This window comes from Pleurodeles waltl, chromosome 1_1 (assembly GCF_031143425.1).
Source record: "Pleurodeles waltl isolate 20211129_DDA chromosome 1_1, aPleWal1.hap1.20221129, whole genome shotgun sequence".
NCBI classification, from domain to species: Eukaryota; Metazoa; Chordata; class Amphibia; order Caudata; family Salamandridae; genus Pleurodeles; species Pleurodeles waltl.
The window spans coordinates 9,022,254-9,044,558 of record NC_090436.1 but is presented as its reverse complement, the minus strand read 5'-3'; the positions used below and the strand labels follow the sequence as shown (position 1 = coordinate 9,044,558).

The window sequence follows — 22,305 nt, the reverse complement described above, 5'->3', positions numbered from 1 at the left end:
TAAATTACTATGCATTCAGCAGTTAGGATAGAAAAAATGAAGCACATTTTTTTGTAATTCAGAAGTGTGCTGGTAGCAGAGATTGTCACCATTTGTGTGCTAAAGTTTCATCTATGAAACTGCAGGACTGTGCAAAGCTAATGCCCATTTCAATGGAAAATGTGCCGTCTGTGCTTGGCCTGCTTTCGTTACATTCAAACACCGCCCGCCTTATGTCCGTTGACGGTAGGTGGGTCACTGCTTTGGAGACCTGAAAGCAACCAGTTTCCAATTAACTGGCACATTTTTGTGCTCGACAAGGCTGAGAATACAGTGACCTCGAATTTGTAAAAACCCAAGTGGAGTCCACAAAAATGCCTCCTGGAAGATATTTCGTCGTGGTCTTAAGCCTACGACTATAAACGTGCGAAGTGTTTGCACTAGCAGACGCCGCTTAATATCTGCTACAAACCAGAGAAGGGAGCTTAGCATAAACCTGGAATCGCCGACATGGTGATATCGTTAGGTCGATAACGAAGCCCCAAGAAGTGTTCTCTGAGAGCACCCAGAAAGGAAAGGGGTTCTCATCTTTAAACCTGGTTTAGGCGGCGACTGAAAAACACTACAAATGCGCTATAGAAATGAGTGATTCAGTGGAAACAATCAGAGCAGGAGATAACTATCTGAAAGCGCCTCGAAGTCTTGAAGAACAGAAAACAGGTTGAAACCAGGGCCAAACTGGAAGAGCACATAACAGACCTGGAGTAAAGAAAACTGCAGCTCACTGGTTAGACCAGTGAAGGTTAAGCTGCTCAAGTACCAGGTGTGCTCAGGAAAAGTGAACATCGTACAGGTTAAGTGAGTGGTGGCCAGCGCCAGGCCGGCCGAACCAGATCTACTGGAATTTCCTGATATTTACATACAATACATCTGACTGTCAGCGTTAATCCGGAGTATTTGGCACGGATCCGGCATTCCTGGACTTACAGAGAACCTTCTCTTGTTCCACCAATGACGACACAGCTAGTAGAGCTTGAAAGGTAGTCGACATGCGGGAAGTGGCATGCTGCAGGGTAAGTCTGCGCCTTGTCAGTGCACACGCCATACATGGCAGGTGTAGAAAGCACGCCAAGAGCACCTTAACCATAGTATTATACAGGTGAACACGAGATGACACTACTTTGGTTGTGAGTGGCCCTGACCCCACCCCGATCCATGGTGGGGGCAGCACATGCTGCTAGATGAGTGTTGGGGTACCCCAGTGCCCCAGTATTCTTTTGTCTCCCAGTCCTGCTCCAACAATGAGGCAAAAGTACAAAGCTATAATGGCAGTTCGAAACTGGGTGCCCACTGGAGCTGGACACTGCTGATGCCCAAAACCCCTCTTTTGATTCTTAGTACCCATGCTGGCAGCTACAACACAAATATTTTCAGCCCTGATGCCACTTAGTCCAGAGGGCATTAAACAGGGCATGGTAGGCTATGCCAGAGGCCTCTGAGCGGGATGTCCACTGATGGCAGCAGTTGTGGAGCACCAGGGCACCTCGTCAAAGGAGATCCATGAAGGAGAAGCTGGAAAGACGCAGCGAGGCTGGAGCAAGGCTCAAGTGAGACTAACAGGTCCATGAGAGAAACCAAAGTAGGGGGGAGCTGGGCTTAGCAAGCAGCAGTAGGCAATGACAGTCACTGGAAGATTTCTGCAAACAATACTCGCCAAACGTATTCACACATCTTGGTATTCGCGATCCTCAGGAGGTTAAACGTCGAACGAAAGTGATCCAATTATTGCTGCAGAAATACTGTCTAGTGAGGAGCTGGGCATGGCAATAGTTTGAGGGGTGATGTGGTCTCCTCTGAGCATACTGGATGGTGCCTCTAAGAAGGCTGTCACTGCTGAGACCAGTTCTGGTGGAGACAAGATATTTATGGTCACCAGAGGGACACTGCATTCAGAAGGAACAAGATGCTCATTTACTCAGGTCTAAGCAGAGGGAAGTCAAGAGATGAGGTTAACTTAGCAGTCGAGCACACACGGCAGGAGGAAGCACTACCCTTATTTATTGTCATTCCTATGATCGATGAAAATTTAAATACCCACCTTTGACGACAGATTCTTAATCTCACAAAGGAAACAATATATATTCACATGATTCACAAACTACTGAAAACCCACAAGACCTTAAGGAAGAAATATATAATCAACTCTACAAACAGCATCTGCATTGGAGGCTTCAACAGCCACTGGAGAAATTAAAAGGACCAGCAATTTTACCACGGTTTAGGTAACAGTAACCTTAAACAACAACCAACATTACCTGCTCTGGTCCAACTCAAGCAGACGGATAGGACCACGCCATTATTCTAGTTGCAACAAAACCGCATCAGACGGAACGATGAAAGATACAGAGAAATACTCAACTGAAGGGAAGGTTTAAAAGTTTAGCTCACGAGATAACTGAGCTGCCAGAGGTTCTCTCTTACCCATCACACAATTTCACAGTGTAAATAATATTGTCCATCCTTTGAGTGACCTCACAATCTGGAACCGCCAAAAAAGAAAAATTCACTCAATGTCTCTGATCAAAGGTTCTCCAATGTGTTGCGTCAACAAAGAGCAAATATTAGAAACAAGAGGAAGAAAGTGGAAAAGAAGATTCTCACGTATCTTAAGATGGGGGCAAAAAAAATCTACAAACATTTTTGTATTGCAACAAAATTTTCCTTCCCACAACAGAAGATTAAAAATTCTTTAAGCACACCAAAATAGCTGCACAAATAGTACAAAAATAAAAAATACAGAACTCCAGCATCTGTCCAAAAACAAGCATGCACAAATTTCACGTAACAAATTAAATAACTGCCATCAAGTTACTCCACAAATACCACATTTATTCTATTCTGCACATCAAACCTAAAAACATTGACAGCAATAGGTTCCCCGAGTTAACTTAAGATAGTTTCCAGGCTACTCCAAAGGACAAAGTGAAATCTCTTCGTTTCTCAATCGACTAAAATCTGTCCACCAATCCTGAACTGATCAACCTCGAAAGCGACCTGGGAGCACAAAACTCCCTAAATCATCTCAAAACTACCTATGCAATTGCCCTCTTTAAAGGAGCCTCAAAGACAGGATTGACACCTTTAAAGCATCCTCCATTCAGCTGCTCACCCAGCAACAAACTCCAAGAAATATGACCAGATCTCCCCTATCTTGAGGGATCTACAATGGCCACCCTGGAGCCTTGAATAACATTTTAAGTAGTGCTTGTCTTTCAAAGGCTGGATGCTTCAGGTAAACATTCTACCTACATTCCACACTGGTCTCTGGAGGAAACAAATTCTAAGAAGCAAGAGATGACCCAGACATGAAAACAAGAAAAGTAATTCAAACTAAGTCCACCAAAGGCCATTCACAGGTGGACCTCTCTCAGGGACTCACTCCCAGAAGATATCAGAAACGAAAAAAAGCGGACCATTTTTAGGAGAAAAGAAAAAACATTAAAACAGCCCTTTGATGCATTCATGCTACTATGCCAGACCCTTACCTGACAGATTAGTTCTTAATTTCCCTGAACTCGCCAGACGCGTTCCCCGACATATTGTACCTCACGATATTGGCACTTGCGACACAGGGTTGGATAATTCTGGGAAGTTGCTATATGAAACTTTCAGTGAAGAGAATTAGCAGGTGGTCTGATTGATGTGATTTTCTACAAATCTTCATCCTTACCATCGACCCTACAGCGGTCTCCATGCTTGCTGCACGAGATCTGATCTTACAATGTTTGCAGGACGTGCTGGGACTTTTTTCAATTCAATGTGGGGCTTTGAGATACCAGCTCCCCTCTTCTGAAATGTTTTTGCTGACTGGTGTATTCTTTGGCGTTCGACTGAATCTGGGAGCTGACCTTTTAAGAAAATTTATTAAACATAATATATACAAATGATCTGAGAAGTCCAGCTGCAATACTTACACCACAGTTCATAGTAGTACGTGCAGCAGCCCGTCTCTCCACAACAGTGGCCCGTCTCGCACACATATGGCTGGTTGTTCACCCCGGGACAGTACTCACGAGCCTGAGGGGAGAAAAGTGGCAGCGTGAACATGTGAAGTGAACAAGAGTGTGCACAGTCATTCCACTTTAAGCCACGAGAATCCACAGGGCTCTCAAGATCCGTCAGTGACCAGAGGGTTTACCCAGCATCAATCACAGAGATGGAAACTCAAGATCCCTCAGTGACCAGAGGGTTTACCCTGCATCAATCACAGAGATGGAAACTCAAGATCCCTCAGTGACCAGAGGGTTTACCCTGCATCAATCACAGAGATGGAAACTCAAGATCCCTCAGTGACCAGAGGGTTTACCCGGCATTAATCACAGAGATGGAAACTCAAGATCCCTCAGTGACCAGAGGGTTTACCCAGCATCAATCATAGAGATTAAGGAACAGCGATCCACAGGGCACTCAAGATCCATCAGGTGACCAGAGGGTTTACCCAGCATCAATCATAGAGATTAAGGAACAGCGATCCACAGGGCACTCAAGATCCACCAGTGACCAGAGGGTTTACCCAGCATCAATCACACAGATGGAAACTCAAGATCCATCAGGTGACCAGAGGGTTTACCCTGCATCAATCACAGAGATGGAAACTCAAGATCCCTCAGTGACCAGAGGGTTTACCCGGCATCAATCACAGAGATGGAAACTCAAGATCCCTCAGTGACCAGAGGGTTTACCCGGCATCAATCACAGAGATGGAAACTCAAGATCCATCAGGTGACCAGAGGGTTTACCCTGCATCAATCACAGAGATGGAAACTCAAGATCCCTCAGTGACCAGAGGGTTTACCCAGCATCAATCATAGAGATTAAGGAACAGCGATCCACAGGGCACTCAAGATCCATCAGGTGACCAGAGGGTTTACCCAGCATCAATCATAGAGATTAAGGAACAGCGATCCACAGGGCACTCAAGATCCACCAGTGACCAGAGGGTTTACCCAGCATCAATCACACAGATGGAAACTCAAGATCCATCAGGTGACCAGAGGGTTTACCCTGCATCAATCACAGAGATGGAAACTCAAGATCCCTCAGTGACCAGAGGGTTTACCCGGCATCAATCACAGAGATGGAAACTCAAGATCCATCAGGTGACCAGAGGGTTTACCCGGCATCAATCACAGAGATGGAAACTCAAGATCCATCAGGTGACCAGAGGGTTTACCCGGCATCAATCACAGAGATGGAAACTCAAGATCCATCAGGTGACCAGAGGGTTTACCCGGCATCAATCACAGAGATGGAAACTCAAGATCCATCAGGTGACGAGGGTTTACCCAGCATCAATCATAGAGATTAAGGAACAGCAATCCACAGGGCACTCAAGATCCATCAGTGACCAAAGGGTTTACCCAGCATCAATCACACAGATGGACACTCAAGCTCCATCAGGTGACCAGAGGGGTTACCAAACATCATTCACAGAGATTACGGAACAGCGATCCACAGGGCACTCAAGATCCATCAGGTGACTGGAGGGTTTACCCAGCATGCTCCAGTAGGACACTTCAGTCTGACCACAGCACAAGCCAGCTATGATAACAAACACAGAGATTAAGGAACAGAATGTAACAAGCCTACAGCAATCCACAGTACTGCGAGGGGCAGGCGCAATGTCAGCCTCAGAGTCAGTCAGCCCCGGACTGACTTTCAAGCCCATGATTTGCAACCTCTACAGCAAAGCCGTTTTAATACTATTTTGAGTGACATGTAGGACTGGGCCATAAGTGCAGGGACACAACAGGACACGCCCAAATGGGGCACCCCACTGCCAGGTAAGTTTAGAAGCCGAGCAAGAGACGAGGGACTTTTGACCTTCGATCACTAAGGCACAGGGCAGCGAGCTTCAGTTGTGTATTCACTGGTTATTAATCGACTAGACTGACTGCTTCGACGAAGCAGCTAGTTCTGGATACACTGTCACCTGCCGCGAGAACTCACATCAAACTGGGCTGTGCTAGGAATGCCAAAGATGCATTGGCACTGATCACGACAGGGGGCACTCATCTCAAGCACGGCTTCTTTAAATATTGTTTCACTGTAAGGCATTATCACGTTTGCCTGATGCATCGGGTATTTTGTCCGTTTGGATGAAGAATGAACTGCTGATTTTCAGGTCTCTCGCCTAGAAAGAGGTTCAGATATCTACTGGAAAGAGACCTATTGTACCTAATATAGACAGAGTGGAGTTTTGGACTCCGAGTTACCCTTCACTGGATTTGTTTGTCTATCTTTGGTCACTGCTCCCAACTCCATGGTTTTCCACACTATTCGTGGTTTGTCCCGACCAAGAAACACTTGTCTCGCCTTCTTTTGAGCGGAGGATGTAAAAGAAATTTGATTATTTAGGGGGTGGTGGAGTGCAGAGGATGGATGAATACCGACCAAGGAATAATCACAACCCATGTCAGGGTGGACCCTCACAGCACTAACTTAATTTGAGCTCAACCTCCTAGTTCCCATGGCACAGAGCACACAGGCCTAACTTAGGGCAATGTGTTAAATATTTATGAAGTATGAAAACAGTAATTAATTTGAAATGCATATTAAAATTACAGAGTGAAATTTAATATGCAAAAAAAAAAAAAAAAAAAAAAAAAAAAAAACAATCAGGGGACTAGAGATATCATTTTCTAATGTTTTAAATAGGAATAGTGCTAAAGAACACAAAGTGCCAGTATAGTCAACCGTCGAGGCAGTCCTACCACAGTGATAAACAGCGTCTAGGTGTTAGTCTGCGTAAGGAAATGTTAACATTACAGTTCTACATATGCTACAATTAAATATCACGCGCAAGCCTTGTGGGCGCAAGACCTACATAGGGGTGACTTACTGATATCTATAAGGGAAATGCGGACCTGCCAAAGGGGTTTCTTTTGAGAATTTGAATTGCAGTGTTTACGCTGCCAACACTAGGAGGATGAAGGTATGTTTACACTGCCACTGTAGTGCAAGGTGCAATAGACGCTGCAGTACACTAGTGGCATTTAACGTACAGGCCCTTCACATAATGTGGCATACTCTGAGGCCCGCTAGGCAAGTTAAATATATCAAATAGGCATATGCCAATTTGAAGCTGTTTGGGGGCATTAGGAAAAAATATAGAACCCAGTAAAAGGAAGGGGAAAAAAAAAAAAAAAAAGGAGGCGGCCATGCCGCAAAGGCGGCTCCCCAGAGACGTTTCTGTAATTTCACGGCTGGCACCGGCGGCTCCGACGCCCACTTCTGTATGACACTAACAGCCCTTCGCGCCCTCCACAGCAGCACAGCGCCAAGAAGCGTCTGCAGGGAGCACTGCGCCACCATCTTGTACTTGTTGTTCTTGTGCTTTGTGACACAGAACAGCAGGAGGGGCCGGTCCTGTGATGGTCACCGATGACCGGGAGCCCAGTTATCCCAGGGCAGCAGCATCTAGGGTCACTTGTTTTCAAAAGCGGAAAAATAACAGTTTCAAGCTCCTGGAGTTGGGTTCTTTCCTGGATTTAAAATGACCGGAGAAAACAAACTGGCAACTACTTGCAACCCCACCCTGGGGCCAGGCCCATTGATGCTTAAAGCTTTAAGCCACGGTTTCCCCTCCTCCTCGAAGACTGGTCCAATGTGGGCAGGAGGTAACAAAGGCTTCCGCAGGCCCCGGATGAGCCAGGCTGCTGCCCTCCTCCTCGAAGACTGGTCCAATGTGGGCAGGAGGTAACAAAGGCTTCCGCAGGCCCTGGATGAGCCAGGCTGCTGCCCTCCTCCTCGAAGACTGGTCCAATGTGGGCAGGAGGTACCGAAGGCTCCGCAGGCCCCGGATGAGCCAGGCTGCTGCCCTCCTCCTCGAAGACTGGTCCAATGTGGGGCAGGAGGTAACAAAGGCTTCCGCAGGCCCTGGATGAGCCAGGCTGCTGCCCTCCTCCTCGAAGACTGGTCCAATGTGGGCAGGAGGTAACAAAGGCTTCCGCAGGCCCCGGATGAGCCAGGCTGCTGCCCTCCTCCTCGAAGACTGGTCCAATGTGGGCAGGAGGTACCGAAGGCTCCGCAGGCCCTGGATGAGCCAGGCTGCTGCCCTCCTCCTCGAAGACTGGTCCAATGTGGGGCAGGAGGTAACAAAGGCTTCCGCAGGCCCTGGATGAGCCAGGCTGCTGCCCTCCTCCTCGAAGACTGGTCCAATGTGGGGCAGGAGGTAACAAAGGCTCCGCAGGCCCCGGATGAGCCAGGCTGCTGCCCTCCTCCTCGAAGACTGGTCCAATGTGGGGCAGGAGGTAACAAAGGCTTCCGCAGGCCCCGGATGAGCCAGGCTGCTGCCCTCCTCCTCGAAGACTGGTCCAATGTGGGGCAGGAGGTAACAAAGGCTTCCGCAGGCCCCGGATGAGCCAGGCTGCTGCCCTCCTCCTCGAAGACTGGTCCAATGTGGGCAGGAGGTACCGAAGGCTTCCGCAGGCCCTGGATGAGCCAGGCTGCTGCCCTCCTCCTCGAAGACTGGTCCAATGTGGGCAGGAGGTAACAAAGGCTTCCGCAGGCCCCGGATGAGCGAGGCTGCTGCCCTCCTCCTCGAAGACTGGTCCAATGTGGGGCAGGAGGTAACAAAGGCTTCCGCAGGCCCCGGATGAGCCAGGCTGCTGCCCTCCTCCTCGAAGACTGGTCCAATGTGGGCAGGAGGTACCGAAGGCTTCCGCAGGCCCTGGATGAGCCAGGCTGCTGCCCTCCTCCTCGAAGACTGGTCCAATGTGGGGCAGGAGGTAACAAAGGCTTCCGCAGGCCCCGGATGAGCCAGGCTGCTGCCCTCCTCCTCGAAGACTGGTCCAGTGTGGGCAGGAGGTACCGAAGGCTCCGCAGGCCCTGGATGAGCCAGGCTGCTGCCCTCCTCCTCGAAGACTGGTCCAATGTGGGGCAGGAGGTAACAAAGGCTTCCGCAGGCCCTGGATGAGCCAGGCTGCTGCCCTCCTCCTCGAAGACTGGTCCAATGTGGGGCAGGAGGTAACAAAGGCTCCGCAGGCCCCGGATGAGCCAGGCTGCTGCCCTCCTCCTCGAAGACTGGTCCAATGTGGGGCAGGAGGTAACAAAGGCTTCCGCAGGCCCCGGATGAGCCAGGCTGCTGCCCTCCTCCTCGAAGACTGGTCCAATGTGGGGCAGGAGGTAACAAAGGCTTCCGCAGGCCCCGGATGAGCCAGGCTGCTGCCCTCCTCCTCGAAGACTGGTCCAATGTGGGCAGGAGGTACCGAAGGCTTCCGCAGGCCCTGGATGAGCCAGGCTGCTGCCCTCCTCCTCGAAGACTGGTCCAATGTGGGCAGGAGGTAACAAAGGCTTCCGCAGGCCCTGGATGAGCCAGGCTGCTGTGAGGGTTCCCAGACCTCGTCAGACCATCAGCAGTGAGTGCCTGCGATGCTAACTCTAGCACATTTGTTAGTGACACATCAGATGCCAGGTATCTCAGGCCTTAAGAAGTGCATTTATCTCCTATGGCTGATGTGCCAGGACCTCCGATACTGGCCAATGCTCGGCGCCCTCACAGCGCTTCCTGACACATCCTTACACCTCCGTGCGCCTCAGGCGAGAGGTAAATAATTTACAGAATTTAAATATCCATCATGGTGGATTTTGGGAGCCTGATCCCCAAAAAATTGCAATAAGGGGCTACAAAAGACTTTAATGACATTGTGAACAACCTATTCTATTCACCTGAATTTATATAGCGCCTGGTTACCCAACGGGGTACTAGACTCTACTAACCTTAAAAATTAGAGGGGGCAAACTCACCTCAGTAACGCGAGTAAAGGACGCGCCGACAAATGTTTCTGTGGCATTTAACACAAACCAACACTGCTGTGAAGGGGTTTCAGCGTGGGGCAAGGCTACGCCATTCTGGCCTTCTAGCGCCTAGAAAGGGAGATGTCTGGGCGCACTGCAGCCTCGGCACAGAGTTAACCAGGAGCCCCTAAAGCACACGGATACCACAGTCTAAACACGATTCTTGGGGGAAAGTGAACAAACGGAGCCAGAAGTGGTGGTTGTTGGGATTATGAAACTAAAACCTCTGGCTATTATGAAAACAAGAACACAGGGGGTCAGTAAATATGTCATGAAAGTCCTAGACTGTCTGGCGACCACATGTTTCCCTTTCCTTTTATTGTACTTGCACAATAAGCATTCTCTATACTTTCAAATAACAGTCAATCCATCGCCTAGAGTAAGAATGCAGAATTATCAAGATATCACAGTTTAGAACCTTTCACACATTTCTAACCTTCCGATTGTAAAATGTTTACGCTGTCCGGTAGGTACCAAAGCACTCGGAGGTTTGAAAGGAATAATTCTGTAATGATGTGCACTTATGAAATATGATTTCACAGCTCGTTGTAATCCTACATCTTGATCAAATCACATGGTAAATAAGTAAACCTTCTCCCAAAGGGGTCCCAATTCTGGATGAGCAGACAGAGCCGAGCAGACCCCCTCCCATTTCATAGACGGACAGAATATGAAATATAGAGATACAGGCCGCGTCTATGTGGGGGGCATCTTTTCTTGATAGTGGGGAACCCCTAGATCTGCCCTAACGTCATCGTTCAGGGGCGACAGCACCCCACACTGTAACAATGGTTATTCACAGCCCCGTGGTAGCAAGTGATGTATGAAGGACTGAGTCCTCAAATAGTTAACGCACTGGACACCAGACACTCAAGGAGTGAGGTGTGGGGGAGGTAGCTATGGGACCCGTCGAAGGAGGCGAGTGGGCCAAGCTGGGGACCCTTGTTATCAATAGCAGCGATGCTCGGCAGAGGCTTTCAGCTACCCTTGCAGGAATCGCGAAAGCTTTATGGTGGAAGGGCGAAGCAGGCACAACCTGGAAAACCACAAATGCTGGTAGATGAAGGTGGTGGTGGATTCGCAGATGGCAGAATCACCACCTCTCTTGTTGCAATCACTGGTGTGAGGGTGGTTTGTAGTTCCATCAACAGAAGCAGAGTCCAGTCAGACCCAGGGCTCCTGAGATGGGCGCGGGCCCCGGTGGCACACCAAGGAGCAGACAAACAGGCCGGAGCCGCTACACAAGTCCACTGTGAGGCCTCAAACTACGCTCTTGTGTAAAAACAAGCGAAATATTCGCGAAATCAAACCATGAAAACAACGAGAGCTGCTGCGGGCTGTACTTGTGCGGAAACGCCGCCCTGATAACAGAGGTGACTGATCTCGAACAAAACAAGGAAACAGGATTTCCTGCGGTGCACAAAGTACTTACCAAGGCCTAACAAAGAACAACTTGTCCACAGCTGGGCTCTGTTCACATCTAGCCAACTTTTCTTGAATGTAGATTTACTTTCCCATTGTGCGCATCTGTGCGAAATAAACAGTGGTGCTTTTCTGCACAGTTGCATTTCATACAGCGTGGCCCACCTAAGCTGGGTGTCCAAATGTTTAGCAAAGAAATGAATAACGAAGTACAGAAATCTGGAATTACAAACGTTAAGGAGAGTTCCAGTGGAGAGAGATGATACACTACACAACACTTACTGAGGCTTGAAGTCAAAAGGTGAAGGCCGCTGATCGCATTTTACAATCACACGGGAGCCCAACTCGTCTTTAATTCTGCTACAGGTTTGGACTGATCCAGAATCACTCCTCCTTCATCCGTGACATTCCCACATTAATGTCAGTGTAAAGGGCCTACTGGCCGGTCACATTGTTAGGGGGGCACTAGTGTCACTTTGGTAGCATTTCCTCCATTCCCTCGAGCGGGGCATCTTTGCCAAAGATTCCTACTTCTGTCTTGTCTGTTGAGCTCGAGGCAGTTGGTTTCAACCTATCTGGTGACTTCAGTCATGCAGGCGGAGCGGTGGGTCCTGGTGTTGGACATCTTGTCGGAGGGGGAAGAGTATGAACCGGGCGTCCTGGGCAGAGGACCTGCTGTTGCTTCTGAGGACGTGGAGGATGCTGGCAAATCCAGCAACACATCCACCAAAACAAGGCCATGAATGTTACTGACTCATACACTCCCTGGAAGCATCCAGGACAGGAATGCTTCAACAACGCTCTCGCGGGTGAAAGAGGATGGATCCCACTGGCCCCGATTGACAGATCACCCCAAAACTTTCCAAACAGCAGCTGATGCGAATGGCATATTTTTTTGTGTGCAAAATTTCATGAAGATTCATTACCCAGTGTCAATGATATAGGCAAGTAAAAACGGGTTTTCTATAGAAACTGGGTCCTAACTATAACTACCTGCTGGCGACCGCCAGTATAACACACACACCCCCAAATATTTTTTCACTTGTTTGGGGGAACCAGATCCTTTTCAGGTGGTGTGTGGGCTCAAAGCCATTTAGTTTGTCTATTTCAGTTTCCTTTAAAAATCCTGGCTTGGCAATGGTCAATCCTTCCTCTTTGTCCCTCCTTTTATCCTCAGAGGAGCAGGGACCAAGTACTACATCGCTACAAAGCTTTGGTTCTTTATCTCTTGGTTTCAGGGACTACTTTATTTATTTTTTCTCACTGTGGGTACTTTGCGCTGTATTTTATTGCAGCTTCCCTGTGCCATCCTTTCCGCACCTCCCACTCCATTGCTGATGCCTTTGTGTGCGCTGACTGCAAGCAGCACGGACGTGCAGGAGGTATTTATAGTGAATGGTGATTTATTTAGCAAGCCCACAGTGCCAAACATGATGTTAGAGGAGCATGGACGCCCTCTGCTCATCCAGTGCAGGCAATTGTCTGATTGGTTTCACTTTTGCGTTCTCCCTGAGACCTTGTGATCTGTGCGCTGTATGTGCTAACTGAAAGCAGCACAAACATCCATAAGGTATTTGTGTATTAATGTATTTACCTGGCATAAGGTATTTTTTTTTTTTAATGTATTTACTGGGTCCACAGAGACAAACAATACTGCAATAGCGGAGCAAGCCGCACTCAGCTCCCTCCGTGCATGCAGTGAATGACGGTGTGCAGCGCCTGCTGGGTCATCCAGAAGATGGAGGGGACGCTGCTGGGCAGGCTGCCCTTCAGGGTGAGGACTCCGGAGCCTTGCAACCTCAGTGCCACCCACATCAAGGAACGCTTCAGCTGGTACGGGCTCGTGGAGGGGTGGCCACTGTGCTGCTGCTCTTCCTCTCAACCGCCGAGGCCGCCCCACACAACGTGCACAGCTGACCAAGACCTGAAGTCCAGGAGCTGCTCAGAGGTCCACAGAGCCCACACTTACAAGGGGTTCAAACAGAAAGATGTTCCCAGCCGGGAGATCATTGGTGGGTGTATAATCTGGTATCATGACTGTCAGACTCAGTGTCGCCTCCTGACTGATTTATTATGGAGGAACTCAGATCCCAAAATGCTTGCACCAAAGTGAGGAGAGCACCAGCCTGGAGAGAGTACTCTGTGTGCCCAGGGCTTTAACTGTGGGGGGATGCATCCTGGTCTCAGACCTGGTAGTATTTAAAATAGGACACTGAAACTGATCATTTTCGGTCCCTCATCAGTTTTTAAACAATAAACGTAAAATGTTAAGGTACTCTGTCGCTGCTGCGTATATTGGACATGGTTTACTTAATCTTGTGTTCCCGAAGACTATTCGCCGTTTCCAAGATGTTGTCTTTAGGTATTTTCTTCAGGCAGCATAGTGCTCTTGTATAGTGGATTCTGTACACTAAATTGTATCCAGGTGTTTATAAGAGAGATGGCGCCGAGTGTCGTGTGAGCTTCTCTCTGTGGGTCTAAAGGGGTTCAGAATAGGCGCTCGCCTCTTACAACCCTGGGCATCTCTGCGCAGCACACACAGCAGTGCTCACCTATGGCAGGTACAGTTGCGATTCTGTGCAAGTGTGTGAGTAGGGAGACTCTGGGAATGTGTTTACAGGTTTAAGCCACGCCCTTCATTTTTAAGTAAGCCAGTACCTGCAACTGACTCTGCTACGATCCTTGTGGTCTAAAAATCGGATTAAGCGTCCAGATCTGCAAGTGTCAGGCAAGCAGCCAAGCCTCGGAAACACTGGCTCACACAGCAGAAAAGGTTTCACTTTCTATGGACGGAGCTGCCAACGGTGTGAGCTGTCTGATCCAAAGGTTATTGTGGCTGTAGGGGTATGCAACAATAGCAACAACAGGAGTAATATCCCAGACATTTTACTTGAGTCTGTAAGCTTTTCTTTGCTGTGGAGGCGAGACCTATTGCATTGCAAATGCTTGTTTAAATGACCTTTACTACTCCTACCCACCCCTAAAAGTACTCTCACCACCCCTAAACCCTGAAAGTATCCTTACCCCCTATCCCCCACCCCTAAACCCCAAAATACCTTTACCACACAATATCCTTACCCACCCCTAAAATACTTTTACCATCAAATACCCTTACCCACCTCTGAATCCTAAAATTACCCTTACCACCCTATAGCCCTATCCACCCCCTAAACGCACCTTTACCCTCCTGCATGGCTCCCAACCCCAAACCCCGATTATGTATTTATATATTGTAATTAATAACGGGTGCTTCCCAGTGAGGCAACCTATTGCAGAAGAGGTTTTACACAGGTGAGGCAGCAAGGGTCTCCCACATATAGACAGTATCACAAAATACACCCACATAACCTAAGAAGGATCAGGTATCTCTCTCTCTTGAAACACGTTTTAAAATGTTTAAGTTCGTCTAAAGCACCAAGAGCCGGACATCAAGAGTAGGTAAACACGATGCGAACTTGTGCTCAGCCTCCCTTTGTGGCCAGGTTGCGTAATCTGGCTTTAGGCTTGGATGAGAGCCTGGGCAGCTTTCTATGCTAACAATTCATGCTCAAAAACACACAAGTCTTCCAGGGAGTCCGGGGGCTTGCACAAGACCCAGGCTCGACTGTGGGCGCCAGTACGTAATTAGGAGGTACATGCTCCTACTTCCAGGGGGTGTAATATACACCCCCCAATACATGTTAGTGACACCCTTCAAGCGTTAGTACAGGAGTATACTGTGGGGGGACACCTGCCCCCAAGAAAGTGTGGATAAAGAGAGTAAAATCTCACCAGAGGATGAAAGGGGCGATGATTGTGAGACAAACCAGAGGTTGTAAAACTCTGGGAACTATGAACGAACCTCACTGGGTTTACAGATCTGCCCCTCCCGCTTTCAGACATTATCTCGCTCCTGCCTGGGGTGGGATTCCCCTTCTTACACGGCCTGAAGCTAGATTACTCATCCTTACTCTGCCCACCCCCCCGGTCTGTCTGCATCTTCCTGGGATTTATTTACCCCTCAGAGCAGGAGGACACCATGCAATGACACTAGACACCTCACCTTCCTCAAGGACATGTTTGTTCCTCTTTGTCAGATCAGATGTATATGAAAGCCCCTCTTCTCCCTGGACACACTGAGCTCCTATCCGTGGGGTACGGTTACCTTGCCTCTGTCCCAGGGTATGCTTACTCCAACCATTCTCGCTTGCCTTCAGCGCTATCCCCCAGCGGAGTGAGTAGACTGACGTCCCTCTACTGCACGTCTGACATATTCACTCCACTATCATATCTGCGCCCTCTATGTCAGCGAAATATATCTCTGGGGAGGGTACACACACATCCCAGTATGGGGTATATTTATCCGACTCCTGCATGGGTGATGGTCAATCACTACTCCCCCTCAGATTTATTAACGCCCCCTACCCTCCAGCCACGGTAAGTTTATCACTCCTCTGTAAGGTATGTTACCCCCTCCCCACAATGAATTGCTACAGTAAAGATGTTACCAGTTGTGACCCCCCAGACAACAAACCTCTTGCCTTATCCTGGGTTTATACAGAGCAGCAAGCCACTGCCCTGATACTCAAGCCAAGTCACACACATACCCCAAGTACGGGCCACATACCCCAGGAACGGTGCAGGGACGCCCGTGGCCTGACAAGGACCAGAGAGATGCTAAGTGGGTGGATTCCACCGAGCACCTTGGGCAGGTCAGGGTGGGCACGCTGGCCACCATGTAGACAGACTCCCCTTGCCTTCACACAGGGTGGGCACACTAGCCACCATGTAGACACAGACACCCCTTGCCCTCACACAAGGTGGGCACACTGGCCACCATGTAGACACAGACACCCCTTACCCTCACACAGGTTGGGCACACTGGCCATCATGTACACACAGACACCCCTTGCCCTCACACAGTGTGGGCACACTAGCCACCATGTACACACAGACACCCCTTGCCCTCACACAGGCTGGGCACACTGGCCACCATGTAGACAGACACCCCTTGCCCTCACACAGGGTGGGCACACTAGCCACCATGTACACACAGACACCCCTTTCCCTCACACAGGTTGGGCACACTGGCCACCATGTACACACAGACTCCCCTTGCCCTCCCAGGTTGGGCACACTGGCCACCATGTACACACAGACACCCCTTTCCCTCACACAGGGTGGGCACGCTGGCCACCATGTAGACACAGACACCCCTTGCCCTCACACAGGGTGGGCACACTGGCCACCATGTAGACACAGACACCCCTTGCCCTCACACAGGGTGGGCACACTAGCCACCATGTAGACACAGACACCCCTTGCCCTCACACAGGGTGGGCACACTGGCCACCATGTAGACACAGACACCCCTTGCCCTCACACAGGGTGGGCACACTAGCCACCATGTACACACAGACACTCCTTGCCCTCACACAGGTTGGTAAGCACCCCCCACACCTGTCCAGAACAACCAGCAGGGAAGCTTGCACTCAGCACAACACCACCCTCACTAAACCAGAAACAGTCTATCCCCGGCCATCTGGGCGCCAACGCGGGGCCAAGGAACTGGCAGGGGCGCCGTGTAGAAGCCGGCAGTGGGATGATGTGTGTTTACATCATCTGAGGGGCAGGCTCTCGCCCTTTCACTGGACTGTGCATATGAAGAGGGCAGATCCTTCTACTGCCACCGCCGAGTGTGGGCAGCAGCTGAATCCCACAACAGGTCAAGCTGGCACCAGGATGGTAACACACCCCCACTGAGGGGACCTGCACGTACGGTTTATGCAACGCTGGTCGGTTCGTGGCCAATACTTCAAAGGAAAGATGTGAAACCATAACCAGAGGTCACAGATGGGAATCTGGGCAGCTCAGTAAACTCACAACTAAACAGTGCAAATGGCGCCGAGTGGTGCCCTGCGCTGATCCTCTGGACTGCAGCGTGTGAGGCTTTAAGAAGTAACCTGAAGCCACCCAACTGGACTGTGGTAATAACATTAAATGGGACCTTTCAACCTGTGGAAGAAATGCATTTCCTGGCAGCTTGTTCCAAATACGATACCAATGGGCCGTGTTTATCATTAGCAAAACAGACACACGGGGACCAGATTAGAGTCTCCACTGACCTGGTAAATATTTAACAGCATCCCCAAGCCCAGGATATATTTACAATCATACGGTGTCTGGTGATAAAGTGCTAACTCCCTGTGCTGTGCGTGTTTACACATACCCCACTGGAGTACTTCTAATCGTCGCCTTCTTAAAAATGGGGTTTCTTCTCAGAGTTTATTTAACCTTACGTCTGGGAGCTTATTAGATCCCTAGTAATAATATTCACTCTGAAGCTTATTAGATCTCCAGTAATATTCACTCTGAATCTTATTGGATCCCCAGTAACAATATTCACTCTGAAGCTCATTAGATCCCCAGTAACAATATTCACTCTGAAGTTCATTAGATCCCCAGTAACAATATTCACTCTGAAGCTCATTAGATCCCCAGTAACAATATTCACTCTGAAGCTCATTAGATCCCCAGTAACAATATTCACTCTGAAGCTCATTAGATCCCCAGTAACAATATTCACTCTGAAGCTCATTAGATCCCCAGTAACAATATTCACTCTGAAGCTCATTAGATCCCCAGTAACAATATTCACTCTGAAGCTCATTAGATCCCCAGTAACAATATTCACTCTGAAGTTCATTAGATCCCCAGTAACAATATTCACTCTGAAGCTCATTAGATCCCCAGTAACAATATTCACTCTGAAGCTCATTAGATCCCCAGTAACAATATTCACTCTGAAGCTCATTAGATCCCCAGTAACAATATTCACTCTGAAGCTCATTAGATCCCCAGTAACAATATTCACTCTGAAGCTCATTAGATCCCCAGTAACAATATTCACTCTGAAGCTTATTAGATCCCCAGTAATATTCACTCTGAAGTTTATTAGATGCCCAGTAACAATATACACTCTGAAGCTTATTAGATCCCCAGTAACAATATTCACTCTGAAGCCTATTAGATCCCCAGTAATATTCACTCTGAAGCACATAACCCCCTCCTTGATACCTCGAGTGCACACACTCTCTCCTGCCAGCGCATACTTGCCCCTACTCATGTTTATACAAGCTTCTATCCCTCGGGCACCCCCCCCCGTGCTACTCCTGGAGTACTGGTCCCCATCTTCACCCAAGGGGTGTAGCCCCCTCTCCGTCCTAGAGGTATCACTACCCCTTGCTCCGGATTACATTTACCCCTTTCTGTTCTAGGGGTGTGTTTACTACTGTTTCCGCTGAAAAACATATATACCCCCTCCCTTTCTCCTGGGGTTTATCTCCCACCCCCGCTATGTTTACTCCTGTACTCCAGGGGGACACTTACCACCTCTTTTCTGGAGTGTATAATTACCCTCTTTTCCTGGGGTATATTTACTACCACCTTCTCTGGCTCTCTCTCTATACCCCTCTCTATTACAGGGGTATATTCAGACCCTCTCTGACCCTGGGGTATATTTGCCACCTCTCGGTTCCCGGTGTTCCTGGGGTATAGGTTACCCCCTCTCGCTGTTCCTGGGGTATAGGTTACCCCCTCTCGCTGTTCCTGGGGTATATTTATCTGTCCATGGGGTATATTTGCTCCCTCTCTGACCTTGGGGTATATTTCTCTGTCCCTGGAGTATATTTGCCTCCTCTTTGTTCCTGGGGCTTCTCTGTCCCTGGGGTATATGCACCCCCCCTCTATTCCCGGGGTACATTTCTCTGCCCCTGGGGTATAATGCCCCCTCTGTTCCTAGGGTACATTTATCTGTCCCTGGGGTATATGCACCCCCTCTCTATTCCCGGGGTACATTTATCTGTCCCTGGGGTATAGTGCCCCCTCTGTTCCTAGGGTACATTTCTCTGTCCCTGGGGTATATGCACCCCCTCTCTATTCCCGGGGTACATTTATCTGTCCCTGGGGTATAGTGCCCCCTCTGTTCCTAGGGTACATTTCTCTGTCCCTGGGGTATATGCACCCCCTCTCTATTCCCGGGGTACATTTATCTGGCAGTTCGGTCTGGACTGTTCCCATGAGGAACAGGGTCAAGACTGATTTGCATATGGCTGGGTCCAAACTGGGGTGGCATGGTGAGCAAAAAAACGATGGATTAAACCCAGATCTATGACTGGGGGTGAGTGTTTGACAATGTTCAGCATTCCGTTCATCACTTGTTGTTTTTGCTTTGTCGCCCTAAGTGCGCCGGGTATGCCCAGACGTGGGTCCCCTGCTTCCCATGCCACTGGATTCAAGCTAGCCTGGCTGATGAGGGGTGAAACCCCGAAACCGGTCCCAGGATGCTTGTTTCCGGTCCAGTGAGGACCTGGCTTGGCAGTTCGGGCTGGACTGTTCCCATGAGGAACAGGGTCAAGACTGATTTGCATATGGCTGGGTCCAAACTGGGGTGGCATGGTGAGCAAAAAAACGATGGATTAAACCCAGATCTGTGACTTGGGGTGAGTGTCTGACAATGTTCAGCATTCCGTCCATCACTTGTTGTTTTTGCTTTGTCGCCCTAAGTGGGAAGGGTATGCCCAGACGTGAGGGGTGAAACCCCGAAACCGGTCCCAGAATGCTTGTTTCCGGTCCAGTGAGGACCTGGCTTGGCAGTTCGGTCTGGACTGTTCCCATGAGGAACAGGGTCAAGACTGATTTGCATATGGCTGGGTCCAAACTGGGGTGGCATGGTGAGCAAAAAAACGATGGATTAAACCCAGATCTGTGACTTGGGGTGAGTGTCTGACAATGTTCAGCATTCCGTCCATCACTTGTTGTTTTTGCTTTGTCGCCCTAAGTGGGAAGGGTATGCCCAGACGTGGGTCCCGTGCTTCCCATGCCACTGGATTCAAGCTAGCCTGGCTGATGAGGGGTGAAACCCCGAAACCGGTCCCAGGATGCTTGTTTCCGGTCCAGTGAGGACCCGGCTTGGCAGTTCGGTCTGGACTGTTCCCATGAGGAACAGGGTCAAGACTGATTTGCATATGGCTGGGTCCAAACTGGGGTGGCATGGTGAGCAAAAGAACGATGGATTAAACCCAGATCTATGACTGGGGGTGAGTGTTGGATTAAACCCGGATCTGTGACCGGGGGTGAGTGTTGGATTAAACCCGGATCTGTGACCGGGGGTGAGTGTTGGATTAAACCCAGTTCTGTGACCGGGGGTGAGTGTTGGATTAAACCCAGATCTATGACTGGGGGTGAGTGTTTGATTAAACCCGGATCTGTGACCGGGGGTGAGTGTTTGATTAAACCCAGATCTGTGACTGGGGGTGAGTGTTGGATTAAACCCAGTTCTGTGACCGGGGGTGAGTGTTTGATTAAACCCGGATCTGTGACTGGGGGTGAGTGTCTGACAATGTTCAGCATTCCGTCCATCACTTGCTGTTTGTACATTTATCTGCCCCTGGGGTATAATGCCCCCTCTCTGCTCCTGGGGTACGTGTATCTGTCGTGGGGTACGTGTTAACCCCCCCCGGGGTAGAAGTCTCTGTTCCTGGGGTACGTGTTACCCCCTCGGGGTTTCTGGGGTACATGTTAACCCCCCCTCTGTTTCTGGGGTACATGTTAACCCCCCCTCTGTTCCTGGGGTACTTGCCACTTCTCTGGGTATATTTGCCCCGGGGGGGGGTGGTATATACACTCCCCCCCCCCGGCTCTATCGCGATACCCCCCCCCGTGTCGCGACACGCCGCTCACCTGCTGCTGGCGCTGCCGGGCCGCCCAGGTCTCCTCCCCCGCCGGCCGCTCCGTGCTGCTGTTCCCGTGGCTCAGCCACGCCCGCTCCATCCCTCCGCCCCTACAGGCCGCCCCGCCGGCCCAGCGCTCCGCGTCCACACATCCCCGGCTCTCCCCGGGCCGGATCCGCCAGGGCTTCCGCCGCCGAGCCCGCTGCTGCCGCCGCCATCACCCGCCGGCCAGCAGCAGTGCCCGCTGCCAGCGCGCAGCCAATCAGCGCACGCTGCGGCGGCTGGACGGACGGGCGCCTCCGCCAATCACCCAGCACGCCACAAAGAGGCACGCCCATCACCTCCGAGATCACCAATCACCTGCCTCGTGGACCCACCCTATCCACCTCACCAAAGACTTCTCTAAAACAACAGGGCAGACAAAGAGACCCGCTGGGCACGCCATTCCGCGATAGCCGACGTCCCGTCCAGCCAATCAAGACACAGAAAACTTGTTTTCGATAAGAAACCACCCAATGAGAGGCGAACATTGGAAACCTCTCCCGCCCAACGTGACTCGAAACCCCCGTACTGCCTGGACTTCCCCCAGCAACAAGGAGGACATGGGAAACTTGTTTGTTCCGATAGACACAAAAGAAGGACAAACCTCCGAGTCCGTGACCTTGCCTGAGACGAGCGCCGCCATCTTGGAACGGGTATATCCTCGAGTAAACAAAAGCATTTCCCAAAAGATGTCGGCCAGAAATCTAACGGAAGCAAAACTCGAGAACACTTTTATAAACTATTTTCAAATAGGCTATTTTTAAGCTACTTTGAAATAGTTGAACATTTAATAATTATTTTTTTAATTTAAAGTTACATTTAATTTCATATTTATTTATTTCTCCACACACCTGTTTAGGTATATATCTGGTCAGACAAAATGAATCTTTCTGTCCCCCTGTGTGACTGGCACCCCTAACCCTAAACAGTGAAAGTTTATTCTGATTAAACATGGCCGCCATTTACTCCCCCCCCCTTGTCCCTGTCACCTCTCCGAGCCAATGTGCCCTGATCTGTTGTTATTCCAGTTAACCCTAAACTCCAGACTCTTACATAAAAGGGGTCATTACCTAACTGTCCAGAGGTCTCAGCTGCCCAGAGGCCTTTGTGTTGTCTGTGTGTCTGACCTACACATAAAGTTTATCCCTTCCATCTGTCCTGTTGACTATGTCACCCCTGGCCAGGCTGGGCCTTAAGTATGCGACCTTTGCCCTGGCTGTGTATGTGACCCCTGGCCAGGCTGCATATGTGACCCCTGGCCAGGCTGGGCCTTAAGTAGGTGACCTTTGCCCTG

At 49.7% G+C, this 22,305-nt stretch overlaps 1 protein-coding gene across 1 annotated transcript in view; it reads right to left on the bottom strand.

The window, feature by feature from the left end:
- WBP1 (WW domain binding protein 1) overlaps positions 1–21,213 on the bottom strand; it is a 46,213-nt gene extending 25,000 nt beyond the window's left edge. Inside the window, exons 1-2 of the mRNA XM_069205668.1 lie at positions 20,980–21,213; positions 3,954–4,056 (exon numbers count right to left, since the gene is read on the bottom strand). Of these exons, the coding sequence (XP_069061769.1) occupies positions 3,954–4,056; positions 20,980–21,069 (193 nt within the window). The 5' untranslated portion in view covers positions 21,070–21,213. The remainder of the gene's footprint in view (positions 1–3,953; positions 4,057–20,979) is intronic.
- Between the last annotated feature and the right edge of the window lie 1,092 nt (positions 21,214–22,305).